We start from the raw sequence: 25,003 nt of genomic DNA on the forward strand, positions 1-25,003 counted from the left end.
CGATCCCAATACGAAGTTCGCGAACATCAGGGATATCCATCGGGCTCAAATCGAAGCGGGTGAAAAGGAGGTTATCACGGCTGAATCCAGCGACTCTGAATGCCCTAGTGAGGCTGGCAGCTGTATTGTAGTGGGTGTGGTTGAGGATCAATAGTTAATAGTAATGAGGAGGTTGGGTTGTGATCCCATCGTTTTTGTGGTGCCAGAAACAGGGGGGTGCCAGGAAGTGGGTATGTTGACTTACACCCGGCGCTACTGAGAGGGTGCTAGTTGTCGGGGATTCTGTGCTAAAAGTGCTTCCAAGAACAGGAATAGGTGTCGATAACACTGAAGCCCCCTGGGACGAAGTAGTCTCGGATAATTCAAGAGATGATTCTGCAGATGTTGATATTTCAGTCGAGGAAGTTGGGCTAACCAGACTGAAATCAGCTGTGACCGGAAGTAACAAACTCAATGAGGACTGGGCGGACGTGTCTGAGATTGAGATGCCGGACAGTCCAGAAACCCCTAAGGCTGAATCCGAACTTGAGACATCTGAGCTAGCAGGACTCAAGGTATTGGTTCCTACTCCAGTGCTTTGAGATGTGGGTGTGGGCGAAGCAAGCGGGTTTGAAAGAACGGTATCAGAAGCGGGAGATGAGCTACTCGAAGCGGAAATGGGGTCCGATGCAAGCGCGGTATCCGCGTTTGTTGTTGACGTGTTAATGGAAGGCGAAGTTGTTGATGAAGTCAACGAGGATTCCTGTAACTGAGTCGCTGTAGGTGAGGGCACATTCGAGGCCGAATCTGGGATCGACGAAGTTCCGGATACTTGAGAAATGATTGCAGAGAGTGCGAGTGTGTCTATGCTAGGATTAACGGACGATAAAATATTATCGGGGCCAGAAGACAGGGATGAAGAAGTTACTGGAATCCGATTAGACGAGTCGGTTGTAAGTTCTGCAGAAGTCTGGCTAACAGACGAAGTCGCTTCCAAGGCTGGGGACGTCGAAGTTGAACTCGAAGTAAAGACAGTTACTGGGGAGAGGAAACCTGGATTGACGGCCACGGAAGTTGTACTTCCGGAAGGAGGAGGCTTAGAGGAGCTCTGAGAAACTGGATCGATCGAAGTAGATATGGCGGTTGACGTGGAATAAGGCAGACTTGGAGCATCTTGTTGAGATGCCGACGTCGTTGTGCTTGTCGGGCTACTAACGGCTATTTGGGGATCCACAGAGGTGTGTGTGTCAACCAAGGTTGTGCTTGACGGCGTTCCCACGCTAACAACCTCTGGGCCAGAGATCAGGACACGAGTTGTGCCCGCCGGCGATGGAATTCCGAAGACTATGGTGACAGGCTCGGTGCCAGATGGAATGATTGTGAGAAATTCAGTGGAGATGCTTCCAGGGATGAATGTTTCTACAGTTGTAAGAGGTCGAGGTCTCTGAACAATGACGGTCCCTGAAGTCGTTCTAAGCGTCAAAAACTCCCTTGGAACTCCGGTGCCCGTGTAGTCAACGAAGACTGTAGCAACAGGAATCGTCACCGCCGAGTCTGGGACTGTGCCAAAGGGGGATTGATTGGAAAGGCGCCCAGAAGAAGCTGCATTAGTGGCGCTGGAGTCTGCTGGAGCTGCCGTGCTAGCAACAGTCGAGAAAGCTATGCTATCTATGTCGCTTTGAAAGGAGATGCTTATTGGACCTGAGTCGGTCTGCGAGCTCCTCGTAAGGTCTTGGGGGTCTGAGACCTGGAACTGTATGGTAGAAACTGCGGAGGAACCTAGTGAGCTTGACAGTTGTGAGGAAGGCGTGTTTTCTGGGCTCAATTCTGACGACGAGCTCTTGCTTGTAGTCGATGACGCTATCGCTGGTGGCCGTCCTAGCAAAACAGTACCTGGTTCACCAGCGCTCGGTAGGATCGTAGAAATAGGAGCAAGCCCTTGAGAGCCGTCTGAGGAACTACTGCCCGCATCTAAAGTAGATGTGACAAAAGAAGCCTGCAGCAAAACTGTCGTTCCAGACTGAACAAGGACAACGGTAGTTGGGCTTGGTGGGCTATTGGTCGTCAACGACGACACAGCTTCCAGCGGCCTAGAGCCGGAACCTCCTGCAGAGTTGCTAATCAAGCCAGCGGCCGATGATGGTTGGAGCAGTATCACGGTCGAAAGACTGCCTAGGCCAGCAGAGAGAGTTGTCAGCGGGATTGGCGAGGTAAGCGGGTTGGTTCCGCTGTAGAAAATGTCTGAAGTGACGACAGAACCAATTACAGAGTTGGCGAGAGCAGTTGTCAATGGTGAAGAGTTAGTGGGCGTGGCTGTCGAGATGAGATTGCCTGCAGGAGTTGATGGGGTTCCAAATTCCAAGTCACTAGGTGGCCTAGATCCATTTGAAGTGGCTCCCAGTGTCTCTTTCGCGATGGAGGTCTCGGTGGCAACAGGAACGCCAATCAGTACTATGGATGGTGAACCCGGGTCCCCCTGAAGTGTTGTCAAAGTGGTTGCTGATGAGATGCCAAGATTGCTCGCCAAAAGTACTGTCGAGGTTGCAAAAAGCGTCTGAGCTGATAGCTGGGTGGCAGGAAGCGGTGTAGCTGAGTCTCCTGGGGCAGCATTGCTTGTAGAAACCGGCTGCGGGGCTGTATTGCTACTCACTGGCTGAGATGTAGATGAGTCTATCGCATTCGGAGCAGCTACGACGACAACACCCGGCTGAGAGTCGGAAGGTGGTATGGTCGAGATCGTAGTCAAGGTTGACAAGAGTATTGCTCCAGTCCACGGCACAGTCGAGGTAACGTAGGCGTTGGGCAAGGCCACGACGTACGTACCAGATATAGAGGCCTCAACATCAGGAGTAATTGTCGAGATTGTAGTTCTTGATGTAACAGAATAGCTGTCAAGACTGACAGCCGTCGAAGTAATGAATGAGGCCAGAGCCACGCTTGAATCGTTCACCTTCGACACTTGGCTTTCGCCAGGCCTTGATGGCGGAGCCACCGAGGGTACTGCAAGCACGATTGTACCCCTGTTGGTTTCTAAGGGCTGGACACTGGTCAGAACAGATGTAGTCGAGCCCTCATACAAGACTGTTGAGGTGATAAAGTCGGGCTGAAGGACAACAGAAGCCCCATTTGTTACCTCGGGTGTTACTGTAGACACTAAGGTTGATGGGTCAGCTACAATACTGAAGCCTGGTGCCACCCCGTTCGGCGGCAATGTCGAAAGTGTGGTTCTTGTCGTAAGTATATCTGCGCCGCTGAAGTCAATTGTAGAAGTAATGTAGTCATCAGGAACTCCATCGACGATAGCTGGCTGCGAAGTGCCCTGGCCTGGTATCAGAGTTAACGTTGTTGCAGCGCCCTCTTCCTGGGTACCAGAGATTCGAACGTAGGACGTTGAGAATTGTCTTCCCAAAACCGCGGGATCCGCAACGAAGACCGTGCCGGGGCTATTTCCTGAGGGGGCCACGACTGCAAGTGTTGTCCTAGATGCCAAAGGAACCGACCCTGTCCAAGAGACAGTCGAAGTCACAAATATGGCTGGTCTGCCAATGATCAAGGTTCCAGGCAGTCCATTGGTTGGCTGAACAACGGAGATGGTCGTAGGCGCTGAGCCAGCCGCTGTTCCAAGCAGCACGACCTCGGAAGTAACGAACGGACTTGCCGAATTTCCACCTCTCAATGAGGCATAAACAAAGACCGTTCCAGGTACGGTTCCCACAGGATCAACAGTTGTCGGCAAGTCCACGCCCTGGGTGAAGTCAACAGTAGAGGTGACAAAGGGCCCTCTTCTTGCCGAAGTGATAAAAGAGTCCGAGCCAGTCGCAGCTGGGGAGACGATGCGAGGCAACCCGATGATAACCGTACCATCTATGACAGCCAAGGTCGATGGTGTGTTCGGAGCATCTGAGGCAGGAGTGTAGGTCACAATCGACGTAATAAATCGGGTTGGCGTTACTTGAGGCGCTGAGGCGGCAGACGTGGGATCCTCGACATCTGGATTGGAACCTCCGGGCTGCCCGATGATTACAACTCCTGGAGATGTGCCTGTAGGCTGGATCACCGATAGTGTCTCCTGGGTAGACCCTGTAAAAGGAACGAAGCTTGCCAGGAACGTGACTGATGGACTTCCGATGACAACGGTACCATGTTGAGAGCCGCTTGGTGGTGCTATCGTGATAGTGATTGGGGCTGTAAGGACTTCCCTGCCCGTGAAGGGCACAGTCTGGGTGATGAAAGATGCTGGTGGAAGTCCGACTATGACGGTTCCCGGCACAGTGCTATCGAAGGGCCTGTTGAGAATCGTCGTCGGTCCTGTAATTGAACTCATGCCCTCGTACGGAACTATCGACGTCACCTGAGGAGGGGGAACTCCAGTCGGCGGGACTCCTATCACTACAGTTCCTCGACCACTCCCGTCCGTGGGTTGGATGACTGACACTACGGTTGGGCCTGAAATAACGGCTGTCCCAGTGTACGCAACCGTAGAAACATCGTAGGACACATCTGGTACTGCCGTCGTGGCGACAGCGACAACGTAGGTGCCAGGAACAAAGCCAGACTCTGCAATAGTTGAAATGGTCGTACGAGTTGCGCCTAGGGGATCGGACCCAGTGTAAGCGAGTGTACTCGTGTTGTATAATCTTGGATCAGGCACTGCAACGACTACAGTTCCTTGAGAAGCTGTGGAAGCTCCCGGCGTGGGGTTGGCGACGAGAATGGTTCGTGGTGCCGTGATGGGATTCGTAGTCAGAAAGCTTGTTGAGTTGACAGAGTTCGGAAGTGATCCAGGGCTGACTGTTGCCGTACCGCCTCGGGAAACTGTCGTATACGAAGGCGGATCCTCCACTACCAATGTCCCTGATCCATCGAGTCCCAGGATTGCTCTCGTAGTGGGCCCGGTCAAGATGTCTGTTCCTGTGTAAACTCCATGGCTGACTGTCACGTACCCTGAATAGTTGCCACCTGCAGGGTTACTCTCTAGAATCTGAGGCGTGACGGACGTGGTGGCTGAGATCGTGGGCAGAGCCTCGCAATTTGACGTGTATGACGTAGAAACAGCGATGTAGGCGACGTAACTGACGACGTATTCTAGGGAGTAGCACACACATGCGTCGACCTGATTGTTGTTGAGCGCCTCGAGGCATGACTGGGCCAGGCTGCTGCTTCCTAGGAACAGCGGCGGCAAGATGAGCCGCCATAAGCCCGGAATTTTCGACATGTTAATTCAAGGACTGGGTATTCTAGAACCAAAGGCTCGGTCCTTAATGGGCGAAAGATAGGAAAGCTCCCAAAAATCTTCCCAAAACCACTCTTCCCAAGACCACTCTTCCGCGACCTGAGTGACACGCCTCGTCCATTAAGGACAAAAAGCTAGAGGCATCAAATGGCAGCAAGAGCGATTTAATTGAGAGTGATCGTCGAAACGGCCATTCTACATGCGTTCAAATCTTTTCGGTGAAATCCAGGCGGGGATGTCTAGGCGGATCTATGACCACCTCGACCACATCAACCAGCTTTTTCTTTATCGCCAAGTCATTGCTATCTGATTGCCCGCTTGCAGATGGGCCGCAAGCAGCCGTTTCCATAGCAAAGAGGACAATGGGATTCATGTTAGCCGATTGTTGGGAGGCTCTTAAGACTGACAGGAATGGACATGCGATGTTATCTTCAAGACCTAGATCAGTCTGTCTCGCCTTGATCGTCGACTGAATGTCTTCATCGGGCAAACCGATTGAAATAGGACGCAGAGGATAGAATGCCTTGTGGCTCGGCAGCCAGCCGATACTCCATGTGAGTGCTTTGTGGGAGGAAATGAAAGGAGTAGATCTAATTCCAATACGCCATACGTGGATCTATGGGTGTGGCACAAGCTACAGAGACGTGGGGTTGAGGCGGTGGTCATTGCATGGCCGGTTGCGATCGATGTACCTACTTTGAAGGGGTACCTAGTGAGAGTAAGTTGAGAAAGTTATTCACTGTCAATGAAGGTTTGCGCGGATAACTCGGATGACTCGTACATTTGAATGTCTCAAAGACTCGTGTAACGAGCACCAGACTGTGGGGAGACGGTGGGTATTCTCGCCGAACGCCCCGGACGACGCGGAGCTCTCTGGCCAGGACTCTAACCCATCAATATCATGCGGGCACGTAATAATTGACCCAGCGTAAATGTAGAAATAGGTAAATCTTTCATTTGTGTCAAAGCTTGTGAACTCCATCTTTCACTCTGACTATCTAAGGATTGCAGTCACACGTATGAGTTAATCCTGGAGATATGATGTTGTGGAAGCTCCTCCGGATCGTGACCGGGCACGCGATCCAATCTCGCCGATCTGCCAAGCCGCCCGGAAAGTAAGTACTGTCTCAAACGAGGTTATCTGTTTCCGTGCTTGAAACGTCATGAGCATGTTTAAAGTACCTAGAATGGTACGGAGTAAGCGTCCGTGGCCCCGCTGGCCGACCATTACTCTCGGCTATCTAGTTGTCTTAAAGCCACAAGCAGCCACTACCCTCAAGACAGGGGTACAAGAGACCTCACATTTGTGACTTAAACACTTCAGGATCGGATTCTAAGTTCCTCACTCGGGCCCTCGGGTTACCTAGAATATCTAAGCAGTTTACACTGAAAGAGTGGGCCTTTCCGTTGAGGCTTGATCGAGTTAGTAACCAGGTTCAACGCCCTTGCGAAGGGCCCCTCTTCGATCAACATTAGGCTCGATTCCAACAATGATCTCGCCCATCTGAGTAAGAGAATTACATGAAGGCAAATCATATTAGTCCTCGTCACCCTTCGGACATCTGATTTAGAAAGTGCCCAACAAGATCTTCGTCTGGTCAAAAGGGACGCAAGCTCTGTTTGCGAGGTGGTAATGCCGCCAACCCCGCGAAGGTCTAATACCGATCTAAACCAGAATCAATCCACATACCAGTCTTGGTCGTCCGGGTAAGACTCGCACCTTATACCGCCGCCAAAGTACGCCACCTGGCGCACATACTGCATGAAGCGCTCGATGGCGGCCTCGTAAGTGGCAGAGGCTTTCGTAGACAACACCTCGAAATACAAGGCTTCTTTCAGGGCTGCACTGGACTCTTCCACAGTTTTCTTCGCCGTTTGCTTCACTAGCTCAGCAATGACAACAGCATCTTCCCAGATATTCTCAACGGCATCTCCGCCTGTCCGCTGTCTCGACTCAACCACAACCCTTCGGTTCAACTCTTCGACACAGTTGTTGGCTGCTTCAGCAATGATGCTGGCACCGCCGCTGAGAGGCATTATCTTTACAGGTAACTCGCTTGTGGTCTGCAAAGGCTCCTGATTCAGACTCAGAATGTCGAGAGCGCTCAGTTCTGACGGTTGCGACGCAATGGAAACGAGTAGACCTGGCCCGCTGATGTTGGCGTTTTGGTATATCAGCGCCGCAGATCTGCTCCTAAGGAGTTGGAGAAGATTTGGCCTCTGACTTGATTCGGAGCGTGATTCTGCATGTGCAGATCCGGATTCCCGGGTCTCATTTTCGCCCTTGTGGATCCTGACAGCAAACCAGCCATCTTCATCTGCTTGTAGCTTTGCCAAAAATACAGAAGGGGGTGTGGCTTCATCTTCCGAGTGGATATCCTTTCGGTCATTCATTGATACCATTGGCAATAACTTGCCAAATGAACCAGCAGTGGCAGCCAAACTCGTGAGTCGCGCCCCAGGAAGCCTCACGTGTAGACCCTTGTCGGAAATCTTCGCCGGATACGCACTGGAATGAGAAACATAGAGATTGCCGTATTTCGCGTACTGGACAAGAGTTGCGGGTGCCCACCGATATCCTGGGACTTGAACACGTGGGACAGAGGAGAAAATAAGGTCAGATGGCAGACTCCCACCGAGGCCCTGAAGCCTCCTCCACAACTCACACATGCCCTCCTCGGGAGTCTCTCCGTGACCAATGAGAGGTATGACTCCCCGTGTGCTGTTGATACGCAGATTCAGCAGCGTAGCCAAGCAAATCACCTCGTCGGACGCAACCGTGACGTTGCGGTATTTCAAAGCGGCAGTGAGCATGCTCAAGAAGAAGTCAAATCCCTTCAGACTGTGCTTCACTGGCTTATCGCCATCCCCATCTCCTAGCTGCCACATGTGAGTGCTGAGGTCGCGGAATTCTGCCATGAAGCGGTATGCCAACAAGGACTCTTGTCGGGGGGCTTGCTTCAGAAGGTTGATGATTGACTCGAGCGAGAGGATGCCATCGGCGAATGACAGACAAAGCCGGTCGCCAATCCCTCGGGCTCTGGAAGCACCAGCTAGGACTGCCTCTTGTAATGTCCACATCCTGCGCATGTAAGGAGATAGGTACAGCTGTGCTGCAACATCCATCACCCCTTTGGAGGGATCCCGTACAATGTCGCCTATTTCCAAAGCTTCAAGCACTGCGCTTCTCACCATGACAACATTGGCGTTCGAGTAAATTTCCCGCATCATGGAGAGGCAAAGATTCTTTCCATATCCAGGAGTCGCAGGACAACACATGGTGTCGATCCAGATATTAAGCTGGCGTATTTTGGGTTTCGTTTGGATCATAATCCCCGTGCCGTCCTTTGATTCGTCTGCTTCTGTCTCTTCCACAACTTGGTATGCCATCATTGCCCAGTGTTGTACGTATGCCAGCTGACAAAAGGGTAGGGCATTCGCCGCCGGATTGCCCATACCCTCTGACCATACGTGTGAGAGAGCGACGTAGTGATTATTGGGGTCTTTCTGCGACTCTTCGTCGATGCTGCAGGAACTGAGAGCGATGCCCAAACTGCCATCTTCAAGCCTTCCGATAGAAAAACAAGGGACATCGCCCTTTTGGTAGATGTCTATAAGGTTTTCCTCATCAAATGAAATCATTCCCGGGCAGTTGCAACCTTCGCTCATGTGTTTAGGCTCTGCCGGTATTCTGAGACTGCAGCCATATTCGGGACAGTCTTTGTGTAAGTCTGCCACGGTGGAATCCGCCTTGAACTTGCTAAAGTAATAGAACGCGGCGATGGTGTTGAAGCTCTCGCCGATCTTAATGATATCACCAGGGCACCAGCCGGCCTTAATCATTGCGAGCTTATTATTTCCTGAGGACAGATCAAGCAAGGAGGCGACCTTGGAGAACCATGGGCGCTTGGCTGACTCTGGGAAGTGCTGTACACCTCGGTCCATTTCTGTATAGAGAGGCAGCATCAGCATAGGCTCCAGGGTCTGGAATTTGCTAGCTCTTATCCGAGGGTGCGTAACTTACCGGCGACTGGTCCGTGAACGAGTGCCGTCTGAACCGCAGAGTCTAATGTCTCGGCCAAGCTGGCCAGGCATAGAATTTCTTCGGCAAAGGCCGCCGAGAAGCCCGGGAATTTGAAATCGATCTCATCAAAGGCCTCGAATGCTTGATCCAAACATTCTTTTAGGTGCTCTTCATATGCATCACCGCTTCGGATGGATGCCAGCGGCCCGCTTGCGCGTAACGATGCCAGGTCCTCGTGCAAAGTCTTTGTAGATAGGCTGATAGTCTTGAGCCTTTGTTGATCGTCGTATGTCCAAGACGTATATTTTTGCCATTTATACAGGTCTCCCAGAAACTCCTGGAGCAAGGAGCAAAACAACCAACCTTGGTAATAGTCAATAACCTGCATATGCGATATTCCGGCTGTGAACCGCCCTTGAAGGGCATCGGCTTGAGTGGGAACATGTGGATACTGTGCGTTGAGAACCTCGCCATGCTGTGTCGGGTAGTCGGAAAAAGGCCCAGGTTCATGGAACTGTTTGGTGCCCAATGCTATTGTCGGATGTTCACTAATTGGGTCGCGGGGTATCGGAAGATGCTCCATGATGCGGCACAAAGTAGATGTCAAAGTGTCTTAGGGAAACCAGCTGACGCGGGTCGTGTTGGCCCTATTATTATCGTTATTGTTATTTGATCGTCGAGGGAGTCAATTGTCTGAGAGTCGTGAGAGGAAACTCAAGTTAGCCAAAGATTCAAGCAAAAACTAAAGAATTCCCACAGGAAGCCAGATGTAAGCCAATAAGCTTCGTCTTCTATGACGGTTCGTGGTGAATTTACATGTGAGGGGGGCTTCCAGGCAGCTACATCGCTTATTGCTGACACTGGTGCTAGCGCTGACGTAGCCAGAGCACAGGGCGATCAAAGTAGAGAAAACATTGTGAGACCCAGGGACTCTTGCGATAGTAAAGTATGACATTATGACTATTTGGATAATTCCAGCCTCTTCAATTTGGCTTACTCAAGGTGAGGCAAGCGTGAAAGTACACTTAAGTCCGGAGTGGTCGCTCCATGGAACAGAGCCATCTTCACCAGGTAGAAGTACCTGCATCGGGTGCAAAACTTCAATATGCAGTGGTCTGAGCCCCACCATTGCAACCTTGTCCATCCGGTTCGCGGGGAATCTTTCGGTACCATTAACTCCCCACGTGTATCCAGTCTCCTCGCCTTTCAACTCCTTCCACGCGTCGAGGAGGCCATTGTCTTCCACCAGGCTTGCATCGATATGTGGAGTCACGGGATTGAAGTCTCCCGCTACCAGCCCATGGCCAACGTCGTGTAGAAGTGATCCAACGCACTGCAGTTGCGCTGGGCGACATGCCGCCCCGTTTGATAGGGAGTCCAAATGCACGTTGACAAGTTGGAGCCGCTTGTACGCAGTCATCTGAGCCCCCGGTTGCCGCGATGGTACAAACACCTCACTGCACAGTGCGTCCCGTCTGTAGAAAGATCGATACTTGATTCGCGAGACCCGTCCTAGACCCGCCAGAGCTGCCCTGCCGGCGTGACCGAATTTGGCCTTGGATAGGAGAGTCATTGTAGCGAAAGCGGTGAGAGGGGCGCCTATCCAGTTTCGTGAGTCTTTTTCGCTGGAATACCAATTGTCGCGAACTATGCTGTTGTTCAGCAACGCACTAAGCATCGTTGTCGACACTTCTTGGAAGAAGATTATATCGGGTGAGGGCGAGTGGTTCAGAAGATGGTCGAGAATTGCGGTGATGCGGCGGGCAGGCTCTTGATCAAATGCCTCCACGTTCCACGTGGCGAGGACAAAATGAGGGCTTATTTCGGTAGTATCTTGAGGTGCGGATGGGGGAGGATTGTTGACGTCGTGGGTTTCGACTATCTCCCAAGTGTTGATCGTTGGCTCGAATTGATGCCATGACTGCGCGATCGGGGCCACTCCCTCGGTCTCTTGCTGCGTAGAGGACCACGACATAATGCGTTGATGCCTTGAATTTCTAATTAGCCGTGCGAACTCAAAGTGGTTGACTGAAAATAAGGTGAGAATTGTGAGAGAAGTTGGGTAACGTGTGTTGCAGTGGTTGAGGATGAGGAGTTATTCAGCGAGAGCTGATGTGGCTGCAATCCAGGCACCAAGATTCTTGAAGAGGTTAAGTCACGTGCAAGGGACCTGTAAAGGTAAAGTATGTTTCTCAAGGTAAAGTTTCGACATATTACTTTACAAAAGTGGACGCTTCCCTGCATTGGATGAAGAAGGAACTTGATTTTGGGCGCCGTTTGAGGTTGTTTCCATGGCGGCGTGAATGTGCCTTAGGGCATTTTCTGAAATAATTAATCCACACCAACGTCCATTGACGAGTTAAGGTTGTTGGCCGTTGCAGATGGAAAAGAAGCAATGTCACAGAGGTAATGAAGAATCAGATTCAATACGTTATTAATTGACTATGACTTCCTATGAACATTGAAAAGAGGCGTTCAAGGTACATCCTCTTATTGTATGTTACATCAGAGGTTGCAAAACAAAACAGGTTGATTTTGGAGCAACCAGATGCTGATACAGAAGACTGGTTTCATCCCGCCAACTCCTACATATCTCCCGTATCTGAATACTTGGTTGGGCGACAACGACCCTACCACTGGATCTTCAAAGGCTGAACCCCGCAGCGCGAGTGTGATCGGATTGACACGAATGGCGGCATGCATGATTTTAGGCGCTTTGGCGTCGAAGACCTGGTGTAATTCGCCACGATGTTTACGGTCGACCTATTGTGATTGGACAGAACAACAGAAGAAACGCAGGCGAACCTCGATCAGGAACGAGCGTCAAAAATAAGGTCACCAGATGACTTATGGCGCATAGATATTGTGGTGTTTATATATAGGACTTTCGATCAGCTTACAGTGACCTGTAGGCAGCGAGCCGCGGCGCAGAAGCTTTGTATGAAAAACAATTCCTCCCCCAAGACCTTGAAGTCTATATTCTTGATCATCTTAATGCTTTTAGCAGCATGCGCTCAGAAATGAACTCCAGTGTGGCTCAAAGATCCAATGTCCAAGTCTTGCACATGAGTCTTCCTCGGACGGGGAGCTTTTCCATGAAGGCCGCATATGAAGAGCTTGGAATGCCGACATACCATGGATTCGTTTATATCGAAAGACCGCAAGACCATCTCCGCTGGTTCGATGCAGTGCAGGCCAAGTACTACGGAAAGGGTAAGCCCTTTAAGACAGAAGACTTCGATGATTTGGTTGGAGAATGGGCTGTTGTCTCAGATAACCCGGCGATCGGGTTCGTAGAGGAGCTTCTCCAGACTTATCCTGAGGTGAGCCCACCGTACCACAATCCAAAGGATCGACTGGCTAATCAGGCTATCAAGGCGAAAGTTGTACTTGTCTGCCGAGATCTGGATAAATGGTACAAATCATATGACGAAGGTGTCATCAGGTCTTTCTTCACCTGGAAGATGTGGGCTGTACTTAATCTGATCGAACCTCTCCAAACGCTGAAGCCCGTTACTGTTACAAGGGATCTGCAATACGCAATGTTTCGCTGCAGCAATCAAACACAATGGCAAAGAAACGCCAAGTTGATATGCCAGGAGTATTCTGAGAAAATCCGGAAGCTTGTTCCTAAAGAACGCCTGTTGGAGTACAAGCTTGGCTCGGGATGGGAGCCATTGTGCAAGTTCCTCGACAAGGAAATCCCACACAAGCCTTTTCCATATCTTAATGATGGCAAAGAATTTGAGCTATGGATGCGGGATTTCCAACATAGGGAGGTGAAGAGAGGGCTGATGGCTGCGATGAGGACCATGAGGTATCTGATCGTACCGGTAGCAGTGTCTGGTATCGTGCTGGCTTTAACGAGAATCTGGAGGTTCTGGACATGATATCCGAAGATTGTCTCGGAGCCAGGCAGCATCGCCGATATCTGGATAAAAGTCGAGGCCCGGCGCATGACGCCCATGACGCCGGCTCAGACTTCTCACGATCAATGGGGCTCACGGGGTGCTGCTAGCTTCTCCGAATGACAGAAACGTTTACAAATACACTTCTCACCGTGTTGATTGCGCCACGATTCCAAGGTCTCAGCGCCAGTGCTCGGCCCGTGGATGGCAGATCTTCTACCCAAAAAGGTGAGACTGTGTCTCACTCTATCTTAAGTGACTTAGACAGGTCATCTCCCTGACGGAAGCGACGTAGGACAGGCATAGTAAAATGGATAGGATCTGGGCGGACGACTGCAGTGCGTCTACACCTTGGTTCAAGATGTTTAGGCCGGAAATTGACCGTCGAATTCTCCTCTGTTCATGGAATGCTGCCAAGGCTGACGAATCGCAACTCATCATAGACGATAGAGCATACGTGCATCCATAGCTAAAGAAGCCCGTAAGGTGCATTGAAATTTGCCTCCGCTTCCTTCGCTGCTTGGCTTCGCCACAAGGACTGATTTTGTGCCCGACTCTGAAGGGAATCTTAATGGGCTAAACAATATTAACCCAAAAGATTAGTAAGATGTAATTCTTGGCTGATCGTCCGCTGTCAATTCTCTCAGCACTAAGCTTGGCCAAGACCTGATCAGGACCAGGTTAATGGAAAAAAGCGCTTGGCAAGCACGCCTCAGCAAGCCGCACAATCGTAACATTACTCAGCCGGCGACGGGAATTTGGCCGCATCACTAACGGTGTTTGTCTATACTTACAACGCTTACATGTAGCGAGCATGGTAGTGAGTACTAGTGAACACAACACCATGTGATAGTAAGATACACAAAGCCTATTAATGAGGAGTATGCCAGTGTAGAGACCGACAGAGAATTCAAGTGCAAGTATTAAATACGTATAGCTTCTTGTCACCGAAACCGATTTTCAATAGTAAGAAACCCACTATACTACGATTCTTCTTTCTTATCTATATTAATTCCCTGAACTACTATTGTCGTAACTGCTCACTTCAGTAATGTTAAAATGTCGGGACTTTAGTACTATTAGATTAGAAGTCTAATTTAACCGCAGTATATAACTAACTACGTAGGGGCTAATTAGGGGCCCTATTTATAATTATCGTAACTACCCTAATCTATAGTTAGAACCTCTTTTTTATATTTATATAAAAGTTAATATAGTTTAATTAATCTCTTTATTAACTTATAATTTAAACTAACTACTTTATAATAAAAATACTAATACTAATTAGTAATTAAATTTTATTATTATAAATTAATAAGATATTTTATTATATAAAGAAAACGACTTTTTAATACCGTACGAGATAAGAAATTCGTACTAATTAATTTTATAAAACTAAATAAAAAAAGAAGTAATTCTTAAATACTATATAAAATTAAGTAATCGTAACCTTTTACTATTTATAAAAAGTTAATATTTATTATATTAAACTATATTAATTAATAAAACTACTTAAATAACTAGTTTTTTATTATTATTTTAAGTAGCTTTTTTATTAAATAATTTCCCTATAGCCAGCCCGTAATTAAAAATTAACTAATTAAATTAATAAAAAAGATACTTACGTAATAACTATTTACTTAATTAATTAGTATAACGAACGAGCTTAATAATATAATATAAAAAAGTACTACGTAATTAAAAAAAAGGATTTTTAAATATAAATATTCTTATTTAGTAATAAAAATAACTTTATAAAAGTTATAAAATTAAGAGATTTATAATATATAAAAAGGTCTATTATTATAAAGATTTTATAAATATAATTATAAGCCCGTAATTTAAATAACCTCTTCGTAGCTCTCTTAATTACTTTCTAAATATTATTTAAAAATATAATATAAAAAACGGTTTTATAAAAAAAGAGGGGATTTAAAAGTCTTAATAATATCGAGCTAAGAATATTATAAATTTTAGAAATTAACTTAAAAAAAAGGTAGCTATTTTGAAATAGTTTTATAACCTCTTATTAAAATTATAATTAGCTTAAAAAAAAGTTAAAAAAATAAAGATCTAAAAAAAAAAAAAATCCTTTAGAGGGCTACTAAAGAACTTCTTTTTTATATTAACTCCTAATATAAAATTATTAATTTTAAAAAATTAACTAAATAATAAAAAGAATTATTAATAAGTAATAATTACTTAATAATAATTAAGTTATAAAAAAAACTACTTAAAAATATAAAATAAGGTATTAAAAAGTAGTTAAAAAAAGATTTTTAAAATAATTAGCCTTACTTAGTACGAGTAGCGAGTAATATTTTTAATAAGTCCTTTAAACCCGTAATTTTATAAAAAAGAGGGCTTAATTTTACTAACTATAACTAACTACTTATTTAGGTTTTAATAACTTATCTAGCTTTTTTATAAGCTACTTAGCGTTTATTTTTAATTATTTTTTTAAAATACTACCCTAAAAAAAGTAAGTTAAAAAAAGAAATAATTTAAAAATTATAAAGAGTATAAGGCTTAGTATTACGGCCAGCTAGTTATAATAAATATATTAACAAAAATTAAAGCTACGAATACTAAGTAAATAATATTATAGTCGTAAATAGCTTCCCTAAAGCTATATCTATAAGTTATAAAATAAATAAGGCTTTAGTAATTAATTATAGTCTTATTAAAAGGGGTTCTTAATAAAAATAGCTAAAAACGATCGTAAGATCTAATACTAAGTTAATTATTAAAAAAGCTATAAAAGTCTATCCTTAAGCCTAGTTTAAGTCTATATTATATATAAATCTATTTATAAATATATTTTTTATTAATAATTACTCTTATTTATTAAGTAATCACTTAGTAAATATTAATAAGCGCTTATTTAGAGTAATTATAATAATTATTTTATTATATAATTATTATTTCTTATCTATATATAACTTATTTATAGTTCTTCTATTTTATAAAAATTATTTTATATTTTTATACTCTTATATATATAATATACTATAGCCGCTATAAGCTTATAGGGCGGGCCCTAGTCTTAGTTATATATATTAAGTTATAATATTAAGTCTTTTTTTTAAAGGTCTTATTTTTATAAGCTTATAAATAAGTCGTTATAGCCTAGGTTAGGGCTCGTTAAGTAATTTTTTTAAAAAATACTAAAATATTCGTTAGATTTTTAATATATTATTAACTAAAGCTTATTCTCGAAATTAAAGAGCGAGGATTCGAAATTATAATACTTTACTTATTTTATTATTTATTAGGATAAAAATATAAGATATTAAAAAGTAAATTAAAGTATTACGAGTATATACGTCGTAGTCATTTTTATAACGTAATTATTAATATTATATATAATCGTAAGTTATTTTTTTTTTATTAATATTTTTTTATATTAATCGTACTTGTAATAGATCGTTTTTTATTTAAAGCCGATAGATTAGAATACGAAAAAGAGATAAAAAAGCTTTTTTTTTAAAAATAAATAAAGGCCTTATATTATATATAAGTTAAAATAAATTAGTTTTTATTAAAATTAAATCGTTTTTAAAAAAAGAAAAGGATAATATTTAAAAAAGGAAAAGCGATCCCTAATCTTTTTAATATTATTAACGAGGATAAATTAGCTACTATATAAGAAGTATAATTTAATAATACTTTTAAAATAATTAACTAGGACGCTATAATAACTAAGAGTTCTAGTTTTAATTTTAATTTTAATATTTTAAAAAGAATTCCTAAGAGTTCTAAAAGTTCGTAATAAGTTTTTATATATTTTCTTCGTATTTATAGTTTTTTTATTTAATAAAGTATTCCTTTTTATTATTTTTTATTCTATAGTTAATAATTCGTTTAACTTTATATTTTAGTTAGTTTAGTTTAATAATAATATAATTTTTTATATATAAGCTTCTTAATATAGGCTTAAGTAATAAGATATAAAAAACGGGGTAATATTATATTATATTTAGTAATCTTAATTCGTAATTAACTAATAAGACTTTTTTAATAATTTTAAAAAGTCTAAGTTTTTTATAATTTAATTTATTATTTAGTCGCTTTATTTTAATATTATAATAAAGGAGATAAGTACTATTTCCCTCTTTTAAAAATAATCCTCTAATTTTTAATTTATTTATGTTTTTCTTTATATACTATCGTACGAACTCGAGGTTTAATAAGGTTTATTTATAGATCTTTTTAAATTTACTTACGTTTATTATAGCTTTTATAGCTTATAGTCCTTATTATACTTCTTTATATATAGTTAATTAAAATCCGTAATTAAAATAAAACGGGGATTCTCTTATACTTTTATTAACTATATTATTATATATAAACTAGGCTATTAATAAAAGTACTACCTAATTATCCTAATTATAATTTATATAATAACAAAAGTATATTTCGAGGATCTAGTTAATCCTTTCTATTTATTTATCGGTTTATAAATAAAATAACGTTAATAATTTATAATCTATACTAAGTTACGAAATTAGAGATTTTTAAAACTTTAAAATAAATAGCTTATTTTTATTAAAAATAATTTCTTTTAGTAAACCGTAGTTTAAAAATATAACTTTAATAAATACATATACTAAGTTTTTATAGTATTTAATTCTTTATAAAAAATAAAATACGTAAACTTAATAAGTCGATCGACTATAATTAAGATACTATCGTACTATACTTTAGTAAATAGTTCTCTAAATTTTAGTAATTTAATAATAAAGTCCTATATAATCGAATATTATATTTCTATTAGTAATTATAATAACTATAGCTTGCTATAAGGTTTATATAAGCTATTTTTACTTTTTTTATAAATTATATAATCTTTAATTACTTCTCTAATTTTAGTGCGTATAATAAATTTATTATAATATTAATAAATCCGTTTTTACGTTTTAATAACTCCTTAATAATTATATACCGGTATATTATAAATTTTTATAATAAGTTTAGGGGTTATTTTTTTAATTAGGCTAGTATTAATCTTCTTAATTATTATAAAAAGCTTTATAATTAATATAAGGCTACTATCCTTCTTTTATTTAAAAATAACTTATATTTTTTCGGGGATTATAACTTTATAATTAAGTTTTTTATTAAGAGCGTCCGCTTTATTATTTTCTAAACTTTTTTAATAAATAATTTAAAAATTATAAATAAGAATTTGCTCTATTTAACTTATTATTTATTTAGGTTCTTATTCGTTATAAAGTTTATAAGGTTCTTATAGTCTATATAAACTATAACTTCGTATTTAGTTCTAAATAATTATAATCTCTATTTTTAAAATACTTTAATAATTATTATTAATTCTTTATTATAAATTTATTAATTTAATTTTACTCCGTAAAATACTTTAAAATAAAAATAATATAAATAAAGCTTTTTTTATTTATCTCGTTATCTTAGGACCGCTCCTATAATAAAGTTTAAAATATTAGTTTTAATTTTAAAAGGTTTTTAAGAGTTTAGGATTATAATAACTAGTTTAAAAACGACTATATTCTTAATTTTAATAAATACTTCTTTATACTTAAGGTCCTAAACGAATAGGGTATCTTTTTATATTAAGTTATTAAGAGGTCTAATTATATTAATATAGTTTTTAAAAAATCGTTAATAAAAGTTAACGAATCCTAAGAATTTTTATATATTCTTAACGTTTTATAATATAAGCTAGTCCTTAACTACTTCTATTTTTAACGCTTATATATAAATTTATTTTAGTATAATAATATATTTAAAAAAGTCTATTTTCTATATATAGAACTCGTACTTAGAGGGTTTAGTATATAGCTTAGTATTTTAGAGTTTTTAAAATACTATATAAATATACTTTTTATATATTTTAAAATTAGGGGAAAAAATAAGAACGTTATTAATATAAATAATAATAAAAATATCGACGTACTCCCGGAGTACGTAATTAATTATTATTTAAAAAGTTAATAAAGTATTAGTAAGTCCGAAGGGTATAATAAAGTACTTAAAAAGTTCTCTATAAGTTCGAAATGCCGTTTTCTATTTATCTTTTTTTTTAATTCGAATTTAGTTAAATACTTTTTTAAAATTTATAGTAATAAACTAATTAGTTTTATAAAATAAATCTCTAAGCTTAGTAATAAGTAATAAAGGGTAATAATTCTTTTTTATAATTTTATTAAGTTTCCTATAGTTAATAATAAGTTTTAATTTTTTACTTTTTTTTAATATAAAAAATAAGGGGAATTTTATAAAAGAATTCGATAGTTAAATATATCCCTTTTTAAGTTTTTTATTAATATATTCGTTAAAATACTCTTATTCTTTTTAGTTTATTAAGTATATTAAATAGAACCTAGGTTACGTTCTTTTTTTAAGTTCGATTTTTATATCCTAGTTATTATATTTTAATAATCCTATTTTTTTAAGTTTTATAAATAGTTTCGTATATATTTAGTACTCTTTAAGTAAAGTTTAGAGTCGTTACGATCTTTAATTATTAATACTATATACGAACTTTTTAAAACTTTTTACTATTTTAATAAAAGCTATATATTATATTTATTTTCGTTTTTTAGGAGTTACTAAAAATCTATTTAAATTCTTTTTCTTTTTAAGTCGTTTAGTAATTAGATTTTTTTAAAGGACCTAGTTACTAATCTAATTTATCCGTAGGTTATATTTTTATAACTACGAAATTCTTAGGATAACGTTAATATTTCTAATCTCCGTAATATTATACTAAAGTTATTTTAGTTAATTATTAATATATATTAAGAAGTATATAGTCTTTTAATTAATATATCCGTAATTATAGTTAACTTATTCTCTTTTTACTATTTATAATTAATATAAGTTATCCTTTTATATTTATAATAAGTTAAGTTTATTTATTATTTTTAATAAGATATAGGTTTCTTATACGCTACTATTAATAATAGCGTTTAGTCCTCGTCCGTAAATATTAAAGTTAATTCGTAAATATACGTCGTTACGTTATTTAATTATATATAAGAACTTTTTTTTTATTTTTACCTCTCGTTATTTTTTTATAATTAGCTTTTTTAGTTTTTTAATATACGTTTTTTTTATTAAGTACCCTACTTATATAGTTCTTATTATTCCCTCTATACTTTAGCTTTTTTAATATAATAAATTTAGTATTAATTATATTTATAGTCTTTTTATTTTATATATTCGTTATTAAAGTACTTTATAAAGAAGTTAGGGTCTAGACTAAATATTACTTTATTATTATTATCGAAGCTTAGTAACGTTTAGTTAGGTAGTTAGTTTTTTATATAAATATTTTTAATAAGTTTATTATTGCGTTTTTATAAATAGAAATAGCTATTTTATTTATATACGAGGTATTAGAAGTATTTATTATTTAAGTATTCTATTTAAAATAATTCTTTATAAAAAGGGTCCGTAGGGTTAAGTAAAAAATAGTCTTTATTTATATAGGGGGTTATTATAACCTTTTTACGTTCTTTAGTTTTATAGAACTAAATAGTTTAGTTATCCTCGAATAAATAAATATATTTATATTATAGTTTATTATTATTTTTTTTAAAGCTAATATTATTAACGTTAAGTAATATTTTATAATTAATCTCTATTTAAGTACGTTATTAGGCGACGTTACGAGGTTCGTTTAAATTATAAAATAATTCTACTTTATTAAAATAAAAAGAACTAATTCTTATATTAATATTTTTTTCTTTTTTAAAGTTAAAATTAATTTTTCTTTCTTTTGTAGTTCCGAAATTAAGAATTAGTTTTTTAAGTACTTTAATCTTATTTTTATATAAGAAGTTTTTAAACTACTCTTTAACTTTATAAATAAATTTTTTATTACCGTTTACCTTTCGTATTATATAAATAAACTTAGTTAGGATCTTATTTAATTTAAATTCTTTTTTAAACTTAGTAAATTATTTTTAGTTTATATAGTTTTATCGTACTATATAAATAAAGCTACTTATAATTTTTTTAATATTAGGTCCTCTTTTTTTAAATTTAAAAAGTTATTTTTTTATATTAATTAGAAGTTTTTACTTAATTCGTTTTTTAAAAAAGTAAAATATATCCTTTATAACGGGGTCTATTTCGGCTTTTTCCTCTATATTTTTATAAATTTAAAAGAGTATAGTAATATATTTAATATTATTTTTTTTAAGAGTATAGGGTCGGTAAGTAAGTATCTTTTCTTTTTTTATTACTATTATTAAAGTTTTAATAAGAAATAATATAATATTATATCCGGATCGTCCTATATTCTTTAATTATTTTAAATACTATCCTATTTATTCCTTATTATTTTAGTAAATAAGGTAGTTATTATTATAATAGGCTATTTACGAGAGTTATTTATAAAGGACTTCTTTATTTATAATATTAGCTCGTTTTTTTAAAATAGGCTAGTATTAAATATACTTAGGTTATTAATAATCTCTAGTTATATATCCTAGCTTATCGTAATTATAATATTTAAAGTCCTTTTTTTATTATAGTTCTTTATATTTAATAATATTAAAATCTATAGGTCCTCTATATTATTTATAAAACGTACTTTATCGCTATTAGTTTTTTAGGTTATTTTAATAATTACTTGATAGTTTATTATAGTTTTAGTATTTTTTATTAGAGTTAGTTTAAGGGCGTCGTACTTCTCTTTTTTCTTTACGTCGTTTATATAATTAAATATCGATTTTAATAATAAGTTCGATATATTATAAGAATTTTATTAATGTTTTTATTTTACTAAGTTCGTCCTTAACTTTATTTTTTAGTCCTTAGTAAAACGAAAAAATACGGGTTTTTTTAGTAAAATCGAGTTATATTACGAATTTTCTAAACTTAATAACGTAATATAAAGTAAACTTAGTTTATTAAAAATTAGCTAAGTCTTTTTTAGCTTATTACTTTTTATTAAGGTCTTAAAATAAAAATTCGAGGGTATTTTAAAATCTTATTATATTACTAAAAATATTCGTAGTTTCTTTTTTATAATATAATAAATAACCGTTATTATTAAGGAATTTTTTTTAAAAAGGTTCGAACTATTCTAAAGCTCGTTTTTTAAAAAAGGTTATTATATAAATAACTCGTTTAGTCTTATTATAGAAATTAATAATATAAAACGTTTAATAAGTTCTAATCTAAATTAAGAATCCCTTAAAACGTTTAGTAATTTTATTAAAAATAGTAAGTATATTAAGTTTAAGTTTCTTTTATCTATTTATAAAAGTCTTAATAATACTAATAATAGCTCAGAGGGTTCTAACTTTTTATTTTAAATCGTTTATTTCTCTTTTTTTAATTCTTAAATTAATTATAGCTTCGTTAACTATATTTTAAAAAGTAGTAATATTTTTATTATTTTTAATTAAAGTTATAGCTATTTAAATAAAGTTATTATTAAAAAGCTCTGCGAGTTCTTTATTTTATTTATTACTTTTTTTAATAATACGTTATATTTTTTTATAATTTACTTTTTTAAAAACTACGTTATTATTAGAGTCGTAAGTAATATTAAGTATTTTGTTATCTTTAACCCTAGTTAGCTTATTAACTAAGTTAATAAGTCGCTTAGAGTTAAATAAAAAGGTACTTAAAGCTTTAAAAAATATCGTCGTTCGTTTTACTACTTAGTAAGTCTCGTAAGGTTAACTTATTAAATAAGAGTAATTAAAGTATTATAACTAGCTAGTTATAATAAGTATATTAATAAAAATTAAGGCTACGAATACTAAATAAGTAGTATTATAATTATAAATAGCTTCCCTAAAGCTATATTTTTAAGTCGTAAAGTAAATAAAGCTTTAGTAATTAATTATAATTTTATTAAAAGGGGTTCTTAATAAAAATAACTAAAAGCGATTATAAAATCTAATACTAAGTTAATTATTAAAAAAGCTATAGAAGTCTATCCTTAAGCCTAGCTTAAGTTTATACTATATATAAATTTATTTATAAATATATTTTTTATTAATAATTATTCTTATTTATTAAGTAATTACTTAGTAAATATTAATAAGCGCTTATTTAGAGTAATTATAGTAATTATTTTATTATATAATTACTACTTCTTATCTATATATAACTTATTTATAGTTTTTTTATTTTATAAAAGTTATTTTATATTTTTATATTTTTATATATATAATATATTATAGCTATTATAAGCTTACGGGGCGGGCCCTGGTCTTAGTTATATATATTAAATCGTAATACTTAAAAAGTTAAAAATATATAAAATAATAAAAATCGGTAACTAATAAAAATCCTAAAACTAATTATTATATATTTTTATAATAATGTAAACGTTTATTATTATTATTAAAAAAAGAATTATTAAAACTTACTTTTTTATATTAAATAAAAAAGAGGATCTTAATAAGTATAATAATTAGCAATTTAAAAAAGTAATAATAATTATTAAAAATAATAAAAACGAGAGTAGTAGCGAGATAATAAAAAAAAGTGGGAATTATTTAAACCTTAATAAATTTATTAAGTAATAAAACTATAGATTTATTATAACTAACGCGCGAATTAAATATATTCTTATTAAAATTAAATATATTAATAATTATTAATATAAGTATAAGTTAGAGTATAACCCTTAGCGAGTTAAAGTAAGGGAGAAGAGGAAAAAACCCGATTTTAAATAGAATCCTAATTTTTTATAAATAAGTAAATATTAACTTAGATTATTAGGGGACGTAAATATATAAAATTATAAATTAACTTAATAATAAATAAATTAACGTATAATTAATCTATTTAACTAAAGTTTATAAAAAAAAGGGGTTATAAAAGTAACCCCTATTTTACGAAATTATAAATAACCTTAATTACTAACTAAATAAATAGTTCGTAAAAATAAGTTTAGGAATTATAAAAGTAGTTAATAAATTGTTTTATAAGCGAGGGGTATTATTAGCGTAATTATAATTACGAGAACTATATAAAATCTTAGTAATAATAATTATAAAAAAAGAATTCGTATTATAGAACTAAGTATAAGTTAATAAAGTATATAATTACTTTAACGAATTTAAAAAAAGAGTAAACGACTTAGATTTCTTTTTTATAATTATTAACGGTAATTTATTATTATAAAAAGATATATAAAAGTAAAATATAGTACTAAACGTACGATAATTAATAATTTTACTTATTTTAATCTATAGCTTATTACTATTATTAATATAAAATTCAGTACTAATTAGTTAGTAAAAAAGAAAATAAACGACTTAAAGTTATTAATAATATATAATAATATAGGGATTATATATAAATATTAAAAATACGGTAATAAATACGAGGTAATTTATAAATTTTAAAAAGATCTTTTTAAAAAAGAAATTATATTCTAAAGGGAAGTACGAGGTTTTATAAAAAACCTTAATAATATTTTATAATTATTATAAAAAAGTTAGGATTAGGGAATATTAGTACTATTTAGTAATTAATATTATATTCATAAGTAAAGCCTTTAATTATTATTATAAAGCGGTATATAATTTTAATTAAAACGACTTTTTTAGTATTATTAATATAATTTAAAGCCGCTTCGAAACTTATAATAAGAATTTAGAGCTCCTATTTAAGTTATAAATAATTTCGGTCGTATTTATAACTAAAATAATAAAAAGTAAATTATGAGTAAAAATCCTTAAAAAGCTTATTAATTAAATTAATAAGTTAATAAAAACCTAGCTAAATAAAGGAATTAATAAGTAAAAAATTAAATATTTCTATACTATAATTTAGTATATACTAAAAATAAAAATAACCCTATATTAAGTACTTAAAAATTACAAAACGCTCTATTTAAAATTA

At 36.5% G+C, this 25,003-nt stretch overlaps 4 protein-coding genes across 4 annotated transcripts; 1 reads left to right on the plus strand and 3 right to left on the minus strand.

The window, feature by feature from the left end:
* Positions 1-1,076: 1,076 nt before the first annotated feature.
* On the minus strand, positions 1,077-5,194 carry CTAM01_16182 (uncharacterized protein; the record flags this gene model as incomplete). Its single annotated transcript, XM_060532175.1, has 2 exons — positions 1,077-1,187; positions 1,259-5,194. The coding sequence occupies 2 exons, from the start codon at positions 5,192-5,194 to the stop codon at positions 1,077-1,079; spliced, it is 4,047 nt and encodes a 1,348-aa protein (XP_060373241.1).
* Positions 5,195-6,889: 1,695 nt separating this feature from the next.
* On the minus strand, positions 6,890-9,819 carry CTAM01_16183 (uncharacterized protein; the record flags this gene model as incomplete). Its single annotated transcript, XM_060532176.1, has 2 exons — positions 6,890-9,159; positions 9,237-9,819. 2 exons carry the CDS (start codon positions 9,817-9,819, stop codon positions 6,890-6,892), a joined length of 2,853 nt encoding a protein of 950 aa, XP_060373242.1.
* A 414-nt stretch (positions 9,820-10,233) lies between these two features.
* On the minus strand, positions 10,234-13,203 carry CTAM01_16184 (uncharacterized protein; the record flags this gene model as incomplete). The annotated part of the gene is made up of 2 exons (XM_060532177.1): positions 10,234-11,264; positions 13,008-13,203. 2 exons carry the CDS (start codon positions 13,201-13,203, stop codon positions 10,234-10,236), a joined length of 1,227 nt encoding a protein of 408 aa, XP_060373243.1.
* On the plus strand, positions 12,302-13,126 carry CTAM01_16185 (uncharacterized protein; the record flags this gene model as incomplete). Its single annotated transcript, XM_060532178.1, has 1 exon — positions 12,302-13,126. The coding sequence occupies one exon, from the start codon at positions 12,302-12,304 to the stop codon at positions 13,124-13,126; it is 825 nt and encodes a 274-aa protein (XP_060373244.1).
* Positions 13,204-25,003: the final 11,800 nt, after the last annotated feature.

This window comes from Colletotrichum tamarilloi, assembly GCF_030869305.1.
Source record: "Colletotrichum tamarilloi strain Tom-12 chromosome Unknown Scaffold_202.1, whole genome shotgun sequence".
In the NCBI taxonomy this organism is placed as follows: domain Eukaryota; kingdom Fungi; phylum Ascomycota; class Sordariomycetes; order Glomerellales; family Glomerellaceae; genus Colletotrichum; species Colletotrichum tamarilloi.